General features: G+C 46.9%; 1 protein-coding gene across 4 annotated transcripts in view; it reads left to right on the top strand.

Moving 5' to 3' along the window:
- The first annotated feature begins 966 nt into the window (after positions 1-966).
- SLC22A4 (solute carrier family 22 member 4) overlaps positions 967-14,718 on the top strand; it is a 45,374-nt gene continuing 31,622 nt past the window's right edge. For all 4 annotated transcript variants that reach the window (XR_013992375.1, XM_081035338.1, XM_081035339.1 and 1 more), the window contains exon 1: positions 967-3,843. Coding sequence is in view for 3 of the 4 variants with exons in the window: in XM_081035338.1 (XP_080891464.1) it covers positions 3,451-3,843 (393 nt within the window). In the remaining variant the exon portion in view is untranslated. The remainder of the gene's footprint in view (positions 3,844-14,718) is intronic.

The raw sequence follows: 14,718 nt of genomic DNA on the forward strand, positions 1-14,718 counted from the left end.
CATTCTGGTGAAGTTTTTTTCTTGTTTTGGAATGAGTTAAATGTATATACACGTTTACAAACTAGTAAAATGAACCCTTAGAACCACCATCATGGCCAATTTTTCCATCTATGTCCTCACTCACTTCTTCCATCCCATATTATTTTGAAGCAAATTGGTGAAGTTATTAGGGATCCAGTAGGCTGGATCACGCTGGGTCATCCCCTGCATCTTCCACCACTAATAAAAAAGACTTCACGCTTGGTGGGACTATTACCCTGACCCATTTATTGGGTGCCTTGGAAGGCGCCCAGTTTTGAGTGAAGCCCAGAGCAGGAGAGTACTACAGTGTACCCAACTGTGGTACAAGGTTCCCTGCCATTTGGTCCATAGGACCCAGCAGAATAGTGGTATTAGAGGTATCTGGATAGAGTCTGATAAGCCCTAACAAAAGAGTTTCAGTACAGATCTTTAGGGTTTTAGAGCAAGGTCATATCTTCTGCTGCCGAGGGCTATTTGCCTTTTGAAAAGCAGCTATGGCAATGGGACATCAAGGTTCTATGAAACTAGAAATGTCCAGTATGAGCTGGGTATTGTCAGATTCCATCAAGCCATAAGATTAAGCAGGCACGTCAGCAATCCATCATAGAATAGAAATGGTAGAGTCAGAATCAGGACTGAGCAGGCCCATAAGGCTCATGTAAATGAATGAACAGGTGGCTCAGACTCCTACGACACCTATCTCAGCTATACCAACACTTCTCCCTTAAAACAACCTGGAAGTGCAGGGGAGTTGACCAATGGAACCAGAACTAGGAAACAAATGCTTCCTCATTCTACATAGCTCTTTAGAAGGTCCCAGTGGGATCGAATTCCAGTCACCCATGGCAATGAGGCTTGGGATAAGGCAAAGGTCAGTGAAATGATTGAGGCACTTGCCTCAGGTGCAGAATTTAAGGGGATGCCAAGAAACTGAATAATCAAGATTAATAATATTTTAATATGTTTAAAAAAATAAAAATCAGTATAAAAATCCATGATGAGCAAAACATAAATTTTTAAGTAAAGACAGGATCAGTCTTCCTGATGTTTCTTTTGGCCTCCAACTCCAATATGTCTCAGCACAGCACTGTCACTGATCCTGGTTATGGCCAATGACCAGCTAAATTATACAGTCTTGTGTTGCCCTTACCTCCTTCTCTATTCACTCTCCCTAATCCCTCACTCCTCTCCCTGGGATAACTACTCAAAATAAACTACCTCCACATTCATTCTTGTCTCAGGCTTTGCTTTTTTGCAAAAGCAAAGAGGAGAGGGGAAGGATGAAATCCAAGCTAAGTAAGACAGGGACCACATTACAGTAAGTCAGTCCTCACTTAACATCAATAGGTTCTTGGAAACCCAGACTTGAAGAGAAACAATGTATAAAGAAATCGGTTTCACCATAGGATAATTGATATACAGAAGAGTTAAGTTCCCACCACATATTTCTGGTAACAAAAACATCACCAAACTTCTAAGTAAAGACCCCCAAAACACTTCTAATAGTAAACAAGTATTTGTGAAGTAAATGTATATGCATACACTTAAGAAAAATTAACAAAAACAAGTAAGATCGTTATTTTCCAACCCACTTCTTTCAGTTTAGGGTCATGGTTGGCCAGAGCCTATCCTAGCAGCTCAGGGTGCAAGGCGAGAACCCACCCTGGACAGGATACCCTTCCATCCTAGAGTGCCCTCTCTTATTCTTATTATATGGGAAAACCCACGCAGACATAGGGAGACCATGCCAACTCCACACAGACAGTGGCCTTGGTCAGGAATCAATTTTCTTTTTCTCATCCATGTTATAAAGAAATGATGTTGAATGAAAGCACGTTATGTGAGGATCTGCTATATATATATTGTTCAAAGAAGGAAAAGTAAAAGGAAGTGCTATTAATAATTCCGCTGGGTTACTAGGCACAAGTCAGAGCAGTCTGGCATCAGGACCTACAATCTTATTCCAGACAAGGAAACTGTGGTGCCAAAGAGGTGGAAACCAGGCTCAGAGGAGTGGGTCAGACTGGAGGCTACAAAAAACTGAGGCAGAAATATCCCTCAAACTCTTAATCAGGGACTGGAAAAGCAAACACACTTGTACAAAATCTCCAAAGAGGTGGGCCCTTCCCTCTGTCAATCTCATCTGCCTCATGAACCCCAGGCTAGCTCACACCACAGCCCCAGGCTAGCTCACACAACAGCAGAAGGGACAACAAACAGACTGTGGTCCCTGCTTTGGTTATCCTGCCAGATCTAGGCGCCAAACTGGACCTTCTCCTCCCTCCATCCCTCCCTCTTTCTGTTCCTGGACTGGGAGCTGTCCCTTCTGTCAACAAGAGGCCTTCCAGTCCAAGAAGGCTCTGCCAGCCACCCCATAAAGAGCCCTGGGGACGTGGGGAGAGCGAAAAGGATCAAAATCAGAACCCAGGAGTGGTGACAGCAGAGTCTCCATTATGTGGTCTCACTTGGGCCAGGCTCCGTGCTGAAGTCTACTCTAGAGTCCCCAGCAGGTCCCTGAGACGACCCCTGCGCCCCACCCCCGACCCCCCTTCCCCCAGTCTATCTCTGTGCGACCTTGCTCATCCCTTCCGGGCTCTGGGACTGTTTCCCCCTTTTCAAGGTGAGGCTCCTGGCTGCCGGGAAGGCGCCGCCGCCGGCGATTGAACGCAGCCTCTTCCAGGCCTGGTGGGGAGTGCGCGCCCTGTCGGCTGGTGACCGCCACTCGCGCGGCGTGCGCGCCAGCCGACCCGGCGCGCTCCCGTCACCGCGGCGCCGGCAGAGGCTTTCCCGGAGCCCCGATTCCACGGACTCCCGTCCGAGCTCCGCCCGCTCGAAGCCACCTGAGCTCAGACTCGGGATTGGAAGGGACTCCTGCCCCGGGCGAGGCCCGGGCTGACGCCGACAGAGAGGGCCGAGGGCCGACCTCTCAAAGACCTTGCTCTGCGGCCTCGGCGCCTCCCTTTCGCCAGCTCCCCGCCGTGGGGCCCAACTCGGTGGCCCCGGCCGGGTGGGTCAGCACTTCGGGGTCGCGGGGGAGGCGGAGGGAGCGGGAGCGGAGCGTCCTCCCTCGCACGCAGGTGGCACCGCTGAGCTCCGAGCCCCTGCCGCGTCTCCAGCCGGGTGGCGGGCGGCAGGGGGCGGGGCACGAGGCGGAGCCGGCCCGGCCGCCCTCCCTTCCCCAGTCGGGATGGGGGTCTGGTCCAGAGTTTCTGCCGAGGCTTCTAGCTTGGCGTCCAGGTCCCGCGAGCGGTCCAAAGCCCGCAGCAGGTTTCCCCGGAGCAGGCCGCGGCCGCGCGCCCGTTTCCCGCAGCCTGACTCCCTCGAGAACATTCACACGCCCTTGGATCAGGCCCTCGGCCGCGCGGCATTCTCCGGGGAACGCTCTTATCATCAACCCCTGTCGCCAGCTGCCGACCAGCGGCGGGAAGCATGCGGGACTACGACGAGGTGACCGCCTTCCTGGGCGAGTGGGGGCCGTTCCAGCGCCTCATCTTCTTCCTGCTCAGCGCCAGCATCATCCCCAACGGCTTCAATGGCATGTCAGTCGTGTTCCTGGCGGGGACCCCGGAGCACCGCTGCCGGGTGCCAGACACCGCGAACCTGAGCAGCGCGTGGCGCAACCACAGTGTCCCGCTGCGGCTGCAGGACGGCCATGAGGTGCCTCACAGCTGCAGGCGCTACCGGCTCGAGGCGATCTCCAACTTCTCGGCGCTCGGGCTGGAGCCGGGGCGCGATGTGGACCTGGAGCGATTGGAGCAGGAGAGCTGCCTGGATGGCTGGGAGTTCAGCCAGGACGTCTACCTGTCCACCATCGTGACCGAGGTGAGTGTGTGAGCACCCCTCCATCTGCCTCCGTTCCCCTGGAGACGCCTCACTCCCCATCAAAGCAGGCTGGTCCGCCACAGACTTACACTTATAACGCCTGTGTGCAGGCCAAGAAGGCAGGACTCACATTAGGCTTATTCCTGATCTTTCTGTCCAGCAGGGAGGGCGTGGGGAAGGAGTGTTATTACCAACTGTCTTTTCCCTTCTGAGTTTCATAACAGATGAAGTTGTTTCTCAAGAGCCTAGTTGCTACCCTGGCGGGGGGCAAGCCCCAGGCTGAGTCAACATCCTGCCAAAGGCAGAAGGAGAGGTGTGGAAGCTGCTACTGAGCCCACATGCAGACACAAATGGGCAGGTCTGTCTGTTCGAGGCCACAGACTTTTAGAAGCATGGGGTGAGGGGGCCTACTGTTCTCCCATATGCCTACGGTGAGGCTTGGGGCCCTGTCCTGAGGCTCCAATTTCTCTGGAAATCAGCAGAGGCCCTCCTGAGGGCTGGCTGGGTTCAGGAAACCAGAGGAGGCGTAACCCTGGCCCCAAGGAACTCATGAAGAGAGGCTCACAGAGACCCTTCTAAGCATAGGGCCGGGTGGTAGACAGGGCTTCCAGCTTAAACCATTAGCTCCTTAGATTTGGTGGCAGGTTTTCCAAGTTTCAGGAGTCAGGATACACACATACTTTGCCCTCTGCATTTACTACTTTGCATCTGGTAAAGGGCCAGGAGATGCTGGGTCAGGGCACACTTCCTTCCGAGGAAGATATCCTCACAGACTAGTTTCCTGCTGTTGATCAGACAGGTAGGATTCCCCCAGCTTCTGGCCCTTCCTCTGCTCTATGTTCCTCCCAAGAAAAACCTGAGGGTGGCATTTGCTAGTCCTTCATCCCCTTCCCACAGCACAGTGTGGCAATAATCAGACACTGTGGCTAGCTTTGTACTGGGCATTAGGCCGTTGACATCTCAAAGCTCAGATGCCCATGGGACACATTGGCCATGTTACAGAGAAGGCTAACAACAACCCTTGTTAGTAATAGGGTTCTAGAGCCTGAATTCAAATCCTGGCTGGCTTGCTGTGTGATCTGGGGCAAACATTTTGCCCTCTCTGTGGGGATAACAGTGAGGAAATACTCCAATATGGAGTGATAATATTTGAGCTGAGTCTGGAAATATGAACAGGACTTATCCAGGCAAAGAACATGGCAGATTCTGGGGATGGAAGTCCATAGATCAGGGTAGCTGAAGCTGGGTGGGGGGGGCAGGCGAGGCTAGAAATGCCTATCTACAAAAGCCAGTTCACAGTGGGCCTTGTAGGAATGAAGCAGAGTTGACTTTATTCTGAGGATAGTGAGGAAATAGTAAGGGTTCTAAGCAAAGGATAACATGGCATGGCCAGATTTGCGTTTTTAGAAAGTGCTCACTCTAGCTGCTATGAGAAGCAAGATTAATGAGGAAGCTGTGGGAGTTGCTTTGGCAAGAGACTGATGGCCAGCCAGGAATGGTGGCTGCAGAATCAATAGGACCTGTGGAAAGCGAGCTCAGTTTATGGACCACCTCTGGATCCCACCAGCATTGGTGCCATGCCTACCTTGGGCCCTGAGGTGGCCGTGCTTCTCTGGCTTTGATCCCCTAGCAGGGGCAACTAGTGCTTGCCCACCCCATGCCCACAGCCTGGTCCAGGGGCACCTAAGACGGGAGCCAGCTTATGCCACCTCAGTTCCTGGAAATGTCATCAGTAGCTAAGCTGGGCTGGCCCCACTGGCTGCAGCCCTCCCTGATAGCTACGTTGACTTATTTCCATTTCCTTGCTGGTGTTGTTCACCTCAAGGTGTGAGGGGTAGGTAGCTGCTGGCCTCCCGAGTCCATAGCTACCCGCTTGTGCCCTGCTCCCAGGGAGGGGCCTGTGGGTACCTCTGGGGATGCACATCATTACACACTCACGCACACACCAGGATTTGCTTTTTTCAGCCGCCTTTCCCTTCCTTGCTTCCTTTTTTGGATGACGGGAGGAAAATAAAAGCAAATGACTATTGGTGGATGGAAGGAAGGAGGGAGAAGTCCCAGAGTGACTCAGGTGGGTTGGCTCTCCCCAAAGAGGTCGTGGCACAAGGAGGAGTTCTGGACTCTGACTGGGGGGCTAGTTCAGACCCCACCACCAACCACCTAGCTGACTTTAGTAGGTTACATCACTGCTCAAAGCCTCAGTTTCCTTATCTATGAAAGGGGGTACAAGTGTACAAAAAAGATGTTCAACCTCACTAATCATTGGGGAACCACAAATGCAAATCAACCTTCCACCCATGAGGATGGCAGCTATAAAAACAAAACAAAACAAAACAAAACACCCAAAACAAAATAACTAGTGTTGGCAAAGATGTGGAGAAATTGGAATCCTCGTGCACACTGTTAGTGGGAATATAAAATGGTGCAGCCACTATGAAAAACCATACCAGTTTTTCAAAAAAATTTAAAATAGAATTGCCATATGATCCAGCAATTCCACTTCTTGGTATTTATCCAAAAGAATTGAAAGCAGGGTCCCAAAGGGATATTTGTACGCCAGTGTTCATAGCATCATTATTCATGATAGCCCAAAGGTGGAAGCAACCCAAGTGTCCATCAATGGATGAATGGATAAATGAAATGTGCTATATGCGTACAGTGAATACATGTATGCGGTAATTTCCTTCCTCAGGGGCTGTTTGTTAAGATCGATTTACTCATCCTGTGCAGTTACTAAGAATTGCTTTTTATTGCTTTGCAAAAAAATTTATTTTGAAATAATTTTTGATTTAGAGAAAAGTTGTCAAAATAGCACAGAAAATTCACATATACCCTTCAGCCCGTTTCCCCTAATGTTCACAATTTACATAACCATAATTCATTTATTAAAACCAGGAAAGTAACATTGGTTACAATATTACTAACTAAACTTCAGACCTTGTTCAAATTTCACCAGTTTTTCCACTAATGTTTTTTTCTGTTTTAGGATCCAGGCCAGGATTTCCCATTGTGTTTGGTTGTCAGGTCTCCTTACTCTCTTCCAGTCTTTGATAGTTCCTAAGTCTTTCCCTATCTTTCATGACCGAGGCACTTTTTATGAGTCTATCAGTTATTGTGATGAGTGTCCTTTAATCTGGGTTTGTGTGATTTGTCTTGTGGTAAGATTGTGAGCTTTTTGGTCAAAATACGACAGAAGTGATGTGTGCTTGGGGCGTCAGACCAGTCGGTGGCTTATTACGGGTGAGGGTAACCTTGACCACTTGGTTGAGTTGGTGTCTGCTGGGTTTCTCCATTGTAATGTTACTGTTTGTTTGTTTTTTTTATAGTTAATAAATATTTGGGGGGAGATACTTTAAGACTATACAAACATCCTGTTTCTGAAACAACTACTTCTGTGGCGTTTGCCTAGTGGGGATTTCCATCTGCCACATTCCTTCCAATGTATCAATTGGAATTCTGCAAAGAAAACCTTCCTTTTCACTCCCATTTATTTATTTATACAAGTAGTACTTTATGCCAGTACAGACTCACGCACATTTATTTTGTTCCGTAAGTTGTAATCTAATACTATCCTTATGTATTGTGTTGCTTTGGTTATGCCAGCTTGAGCCAATTTATTTTCCACTTTAAGGGTAAAGAATATAAAGGTCGGGGTAAGGTCCTTTGCCTGCCTCTGAAGTTGGGGCTAGAGGAGCCTGTGTTTGGCCCTGTAGTAGCAGCACAGGAATGGGTGAGATCTGGCCCAACAGGTTGGGACTGAAGCTTCTGTTGTGTAAGGAAGGGACCCCAAGCATCCCAGATGGTCTTATGACGGAGTCCTGTCATTGAGACTTAGCTGCAGTGCTGAGTCTGTTCTCCATGGGCGTAGCCCTCCATATAGCCCTTCAGTGTTATGGACCCCGGGGAGGAAAGGCCCTTTGTGTGAGGGCACTCAGAGGCCTCCTGTCCTGAGGCTGAAGGAGCAAGGAGGGCAGCTTGTGCCCTGCTCTCCAGGGGGCCTAGATCCATCAGCAGAGTCACAGGCTGAGCAGGAGGGGTGAGCCTAGCTTTTGGCCAAAGTGTAAGCATGGGCTGGCCTCTGCCTTAAACACATCCTCTTTTCCCATGAAACATCAGATAGCCTTGACCCCCCTTTAGTCCATGGGCTGGGAAAACTAGGCAGTTTCCTCTGAGCCAGGCACCACTTCTCTTAGCCCCATGCTCCAGAGGCCCTGAAAGAACCTGGTTTGGTAAGGACCAGCCTTCTGTGGCAGGCCACCCATGGCCCTAGACAGGGCTGCTTCCCCACCAGATGGACTCCTAGCCTCTCCTGCAGCTGGGAGCATCCTCTAGGAACCCCTGGGAGGAGCTACTGATGGCTGTGCCTGTAAGCATGATAGAGTCTCCAGCAAAGAGCCTGGACCTCTGGAGGCACTAGCCTTGTGCCGTCTTTCCTGGGCCTTGGGGCCAGGTCATGGACAGAGCAGGCACACTGATTTCCCACCACTGTCCAAAGATAGGAGGGAGCTTGAACATGGGGGCGTCATCTCTGCTAACAGAGCTCTTATGGAAGGCACTGGGAGCAGGGAAGGAGGGAGTGAGACAGACTGAGGCTGTCTGCCTGACTACTACATGGGACCCCACACCACAGCTCAGGAGGGTGTGCGTCCCCCCGGGCCTGGTGGGCTCTGGCAAAGGTGAAGACTTTGAGCAGCAGGCAGATTTGGGCTGTTTTCTTTCCATCAGGCCTGCTGGCTGCTCTAGGACACTGTTGGCAAGTGTGGGCAGTGGCAGCTTGGCTGTCAGGACAGCCTGAATATTAACCAAGTTCACACTCAGACCTGCCCTCTGGCAGATTCCAAAGGGGGTAAGGTGTGGGGACCTCTGCCTCCAGCAAACACCAGCAAGACTTTTATTTCCAGTCAATGCTTCAGAATGATCTTGCCAGAGAACAAATAAAGGACACTGGGGGGGCATTCGCTAGCTCTGACTTGAATGTGTTTCCCTGTTTGTTTATCAACTGCCTCACCCCAAACAGTTTGCCTGTGGCCTCTCAGCTATGTTCCTTTGACAATGGCCATCAGGATCTGAGTGTGCCTTTGTCCAGAGGCTGCTTCACCTATACCTCCTGCCAAGTTTCTGGATAAACAGACTTTGTCCGTTGCTCCTGGTGGGCAAGAGAACCCTCACACAGAGTCCAAGAGGTAGGGTGGCATGTTGTCAAAAACAAGACTTTGGCAGGGCTGATCAGACAGCTGAAGATGCCTCGGGCCTCTGAAAGGACTGTAATTTTTCCCTTGTGACAGGCCAAATTCGTTTATGTACAATTCGTTTATATGCAGGCCTGCCTTGTTATCTGAAACCTTGGTGTAATTTTTAGCATGTCTCTGGAACCCCAAAGAAAGGCAAGGATCCGCATTTGGAGGAGAGATGGTTCAGAGAACATGGGGGCTGTAGGGAAAGGATGGATTGATTCACATGCCCTAGCAATTGGCATAGACAGCCCAAGACTGCCGTTTCCTGCTCTGTGTTTGCAGGACCACAGGGCACGTTTACAGTGGCACCCTTTGGTACTAGGTGGCTGGTGCAGATACCATTCCATTTGCTCACATTCCCAGAGTGGAGCCTGATAGAACTGTGATGGATTCTGTGCTGGGATGCAAGGGGAAAGCCAGGTCCCTGGGTGCCTCTTCTCCTTCCCTCAAACCCTGCATTGCCATCCCCACCCTCCCACTCAAATTGCTTGTCTTTTGCTTTGGTTTAGGCTCCACTGACTACAGAACTCTTTACTGAGGCCTCTCCACCTATGATTGCTTTTTCTTTACCTCTAATATGAAGAAAGAAAGATACTGAGAACATTTTAAGATTTAGCCCACCTCAGTCCCCTGAGCTCTGAATTGCAGAGGCTTAATTCCTGATAAATGCAGCCAGGAGATTGGGGGATCCCATCCTCCACTCAGCCCCTACTCATATAATGGCAACTGTACCCCAGATTCCACAAGAATATTGGGACCCTTGTCCCAACTTTTTTGTAGCATGGGCCTGATTGCCTTTTTCCCAGCTTGTTTGTAGGGTGGAGGTTCTGTGTCAAGAGGTGTAAGCTGAAAAGACAGATGCTGCCACCCCCACCCAGCGTCCAACTCATGAAGTAGGGACGTCACTCTAACGGCTGCTTTCCCTGTCCCCAGCTCTGAAGCAGGAGCTCAGAGATTTTGCCCAGGGAGAGAGGTAGTCCCATTAGAACAGAGATGTCTGAAGCTGTCCCTATAGGAAATAACTTCATTTGAAACAGAGTGTGCAGAAGTTGAAGACTAAGAGTGCTCTTGAAAACATTGGCGATTGTGGTGATAAAGATGATGAGAATGGGAGCTCCATTAGAGCAACAAGATAACCAATAGATCAGCCGGTTTACCAGAAAGAACCAGGACAAGAACCAGGTCAGAACAGCCTTCCTAGAGTCAGAACAAACTTCAAAGACTTGCCTCAAAAACTATTCCTGCAAAGGTGCTTGAATCTAATTGAACTAGACTGTAGGATGATTTATGTGCCAGGGCATTGTTGAAAACAATAAAGCTATCAGCTGGGTGTGATATCAGCAGAGGAATACAGCTTAATAGAAAAATCAGGGAAAGAGACAGTTGAAGAGAGCCCTGCTAGAACCATTGTTATCCTAGGGTGACTGTGCACAAGCCCAAGACTATGCCCTCTGAGGAGCAGTGTCAGAGGCTTCACACTGTCGGGGAACCAGACTTCACTAAGAGCCCAACCAAGTCATTAAACAGATAAACACGCAAACAAAACAAAACAAAAGCCTCCCTAGGGTAGAGGTGGGGTTCATTGCTCAGAGTTTCCACAACATATTTCTTAATATGTCCAGTTTTAAACAAAAAAATTTACAAGTCATGCAAAGCAACAGGAAAATATGACCCATACATAGTAGAAAAAGCAGGAACAGAAACTGATTAAAAGGGCCCAGATGTCCGATTTAACAAAGACTTCAAACGGCATTATAAATTTGTTCAAAGAACTAAGGGAAGTTATACTTTAGAAAATAAAAGAAGGTATGATGACAATGTCTCATCAAATATAGAATACCGATTAAGAGATAAAAATTAAAGTTATATAAAAAATTAAATGGAAGTTCTAGAGTTGAAATGTAACCAAAATTTTTTTAAAAAATCACTAGAGAGCCTTAATAGTAGATTTGAAAAGGTAAAAGAAAGAATCAGTAAACTTGGAGATAGAGCAATAGAAATTATGCAGTACAAAAAAGGGAGAAGAAAAAGAATAATGAAAATATGAACAAGGCCTTAGACAAATGTGGAACACCATTAAGCACACCAACATATGCATAATGGGAATTACAGAAGGAGAAGAAAGAGAAGCAGAAACAAAACTAGTTAAAGAAATAATGACTGAAAATTTTCCAAATTTGATGAAAAACTTTAACCTACATAGGTAAGAGCTCAATGAACTCCCAGTAAAAGAAACAAAAAGAGTTCCACACACAGCAACATCACGGTAAAACTGCTGCAAGACAAACACAAAGGGAAATTTTTTTTAAATTTTTTATTGGGGAAGGAGTACAGGACTTTATTGGGGAACAGTGTGTACTTCCAGGACTTTTTTTTCCCAAGTCAAGTTGTTGTCCTTTCAGTCTTAGTTGTGGAGGGCGCAGCTCAGCTCCAGATCCAGTTGCCGTTGTTAGTTGCAGGGGGCACAGCCCACCATCCCTTGCGGGAGTCAAACCGGCAACCTTGTAGTTGAGAGGACACGCTCCAACCAACTGAGCCATCTGGGAGCTCAGCGGCAGCTCAGCTAAAGGTGCTGTGTTCAATCTTAGTTGCAGGGGGCGCTGCCCACCATCCCTTGCGGGACTCGAGGAGTTGAACTGACAACCTTGTAATTGAGAGCCCACTGGCCCATATGGGAATCGAACCGGCAGCCTTCGGAGTTAGGAGCATGGAGCTCTAACCACCTGAGCCACCGGGCCGGCCCCAAAGGGAAAAGTTTTAAAGCAGCTAGAAAAATACGACTTGTCACATACAAGGGAACCCCAATAAGATGTACATTTGACTTATCATCAGAAACAATGCAGACCAGAAGGCAGTGGGATAACATTCACAGTGCTGAAAGAAAAAAGATGTCAACCAAGAATCTTATCTATAGCAACACTATCTTTTGAAAATGAAATATATTTCCAGATACACAAAAACAGAGAGTTTTTTGCTAGCAGTACTTCCTCAAGAAATACTAAAGGAAGTTCTTCAAGAATAAACCTTTTTTTTTAATGCAAAACTTATGCTCTGAAAACTACAATGCATGTTTGAAAAATGTTAGACCTAAATAAATGGAAAGACATCTCATGTTCTGTTCATGAAGCAGAGGACTTCATATTAAGATGGCAACACTCCCCAAATTGATCTATAGATTTAGCACAAAAGATACTCAATATCATTAGCCATTAGGGAAATGCAAATCAAAATGACAATGAGATACTTCTTAACACCCATTAGGATGGTTAAAATTAAAAAGACATACAAGAATAAATTTTGATAGGAATATGGGGAAATGGAAACTCTTGTTTATTGTTTTTGGGATCGTAAAATGGTGCAGCCACTTAGAAATAGTTTGGGAATTCCTCAAAAAGTTAAATGTAGTTCTACCATATGACCCAGAAATTCCATTGCTACATATGCGTATATACCCAAGAAAAATAAAAACATACTCGTAAGTCCATGCAAAGTCTTGTACACAAAAGTTCATAGCAGCAGTATTCTAAATAGTCAAAAAGTGGAAACAACCAAATGTCTATCAACTGATGAATCGATAAATAAAATGTATTTCCATATAATGGTACATTATTCAGCCATAAAAAGGGAGTAAGACACATGCTATAACAACATGGATGAACCTTGAAAACACTATGCTAAGTGAAAGATGCCAGTCACAAAAGACCATATAGTGTATGTTACACTTATATTAAATGTCCAGAATAGGCAAGTCAATAGAGACAGAAAATATATTGGTGGTTGCCAGAACTTGGGGAAGAGAATGGGAAGTGACTGTTAATGGGTATAACAGTTTCTTTCAGGGGGTGTGAAAACATTCTAAAATTAGATAGTGCTGATGGTTGCACAACTCTTCTAATGTACTAAAACCCACTAAAATGTACACATTAAAAAAATGAATTTTATGGCGTGTAATTTATATCTCAACATAGCTGTTATAAACAAAAGGAATTAAATAGCCGGCTTCTTTTCCTCAGAGTCAAGAAATTTCCAGGTTTAAGTTGCAACTAACTTATAAAGAAGAAATTGTAATATATGGTGATGGAAAGAGAACTGACTCTGGGTGGTGAACACACAATGTGAGATACAGATAATGTATTACAGAATTGTACCCCTGAAATCTATGTAACTTTACTAACAATTGTCACCCCAATAAATTTTAATTAAAAATAAAAAAGAATAATTTGGGGAATGTATATTCTATTATTAACTAATTACTGCTTCCTATTTCCCCACGGAATGAAAAATACCTATAAGAGGACACAATAGAAACCCATTTTTTATTCATAAATGGATTAATGCTAATTTTTCATTTACACTCATCCCTGAGATTGAAGTCCATTTATAAAGGGATTTTACACCTTGTGATAAAAGCTTTTCTTGTTTTTAGTCATTGAATACAAAGTTCTTGTTTCTAAGGATCTCTTTTGCCTAGTCAGCTTTAAGTGTAACCTGCTTTGCTTATTCTTTCATGCTGTTTGTTCTGTCATGATTTTGCTTAGGACAAAGCTGTGAAGTTAGTAGAAAGGGAACTGCCATTTAATGAGGCCTGTAAGATTGTCAGATACTCCACTTACATTTCCTGTCCAACGCTCATAGCATCCCCACGAGAGAGTATTACTGTCACCTCTCTGAAGATGAAAAAGCAGGCTGATAGAGGTGAATGAGTGACCAAAAGTTACACAGCCGGAAATGGTAGAACCCAAGAGAGCCTGTGCTGTTTGCTCAACATTAGGCTGCCTGCTAGAGTTCTCAGTTCTATGCAGGTTCACTTATCTTTACGGTCCTTCGTGGCTTTGGTAAAGGCTGAAAGGCTACTTGGAGAATTCAAGGTTCAGGCTGATTTTCAAAGGATAGTGTGTGATACCATACGTTTTCCAAACTCTGCTTTCCGTTACTCCTAATTGTTCAACATTCGTTCATCAACAATTTGTTAAGCCTCCACCATGTGCCTAGCCTTGTGCAAGCATTAGTTATCTCAAATGATTATACGAATGGGTTCCGGCTTTAGAACTCTGTCCTGGAGGAGGAGGAGGAAGGGGGTGCCCAGAGTAAGGGCACAGTGGCCCAAAACAGAGCCCGCCCTGCCCAGGATTCCTGGTCTCATGCATGCACATGTGCACACCTCATCTGTCCTATAAAGTATGCTCGACCTTGAGCTTTGTGGAGGCAGCAACCATGTCTGTTTTGTGTCCCATGCCAGGTCTGGCCCAGAGCAGGTGCTCAATGATGGTTGCATAAATGATTAAACCGCTCCTTTTACCAACCCACTAGAATGGGGGCTGGCTGGTCACTTGAATGCTCTGTGCCTTCGTTTCCTCATTTGTAAAATGCAGATGGAGAGTACCCAGTTCCCATGGCAACTCTGAGATCCCGTGAGATACTACACTGCACACAGTGAGCACTCAATGCACTGTGGTTATCATTCCCATTATTACTCTTGGGAGAGGTGAGAGGCACATCCTTCCATGTCACGAGTGACCTCCCGTCCCCTTTCACCTTTGATCTGGGTTTTCATTTCTTAAACCAGAGCTGAAGGCTAGATGGTCCAGCTACATGGAGCTCACTCTGCTCTGTTGGGGAAACCTTGGTCTGAGAACCTGAT

The sequence above is a fragment of the Rhinolophus hipposideros genome (assembly GCF_964194185.1).
Source record: "Rhinolophus hipposideros genome assembly, chromosome: 23".
NCBI classification, from domain to species: Eukaryota; Metazoa; Chordata; class Mammalia; order Chiroptera; family Rhinolophidae; genus Rhinolophus; species Rhinolophus hipposideros.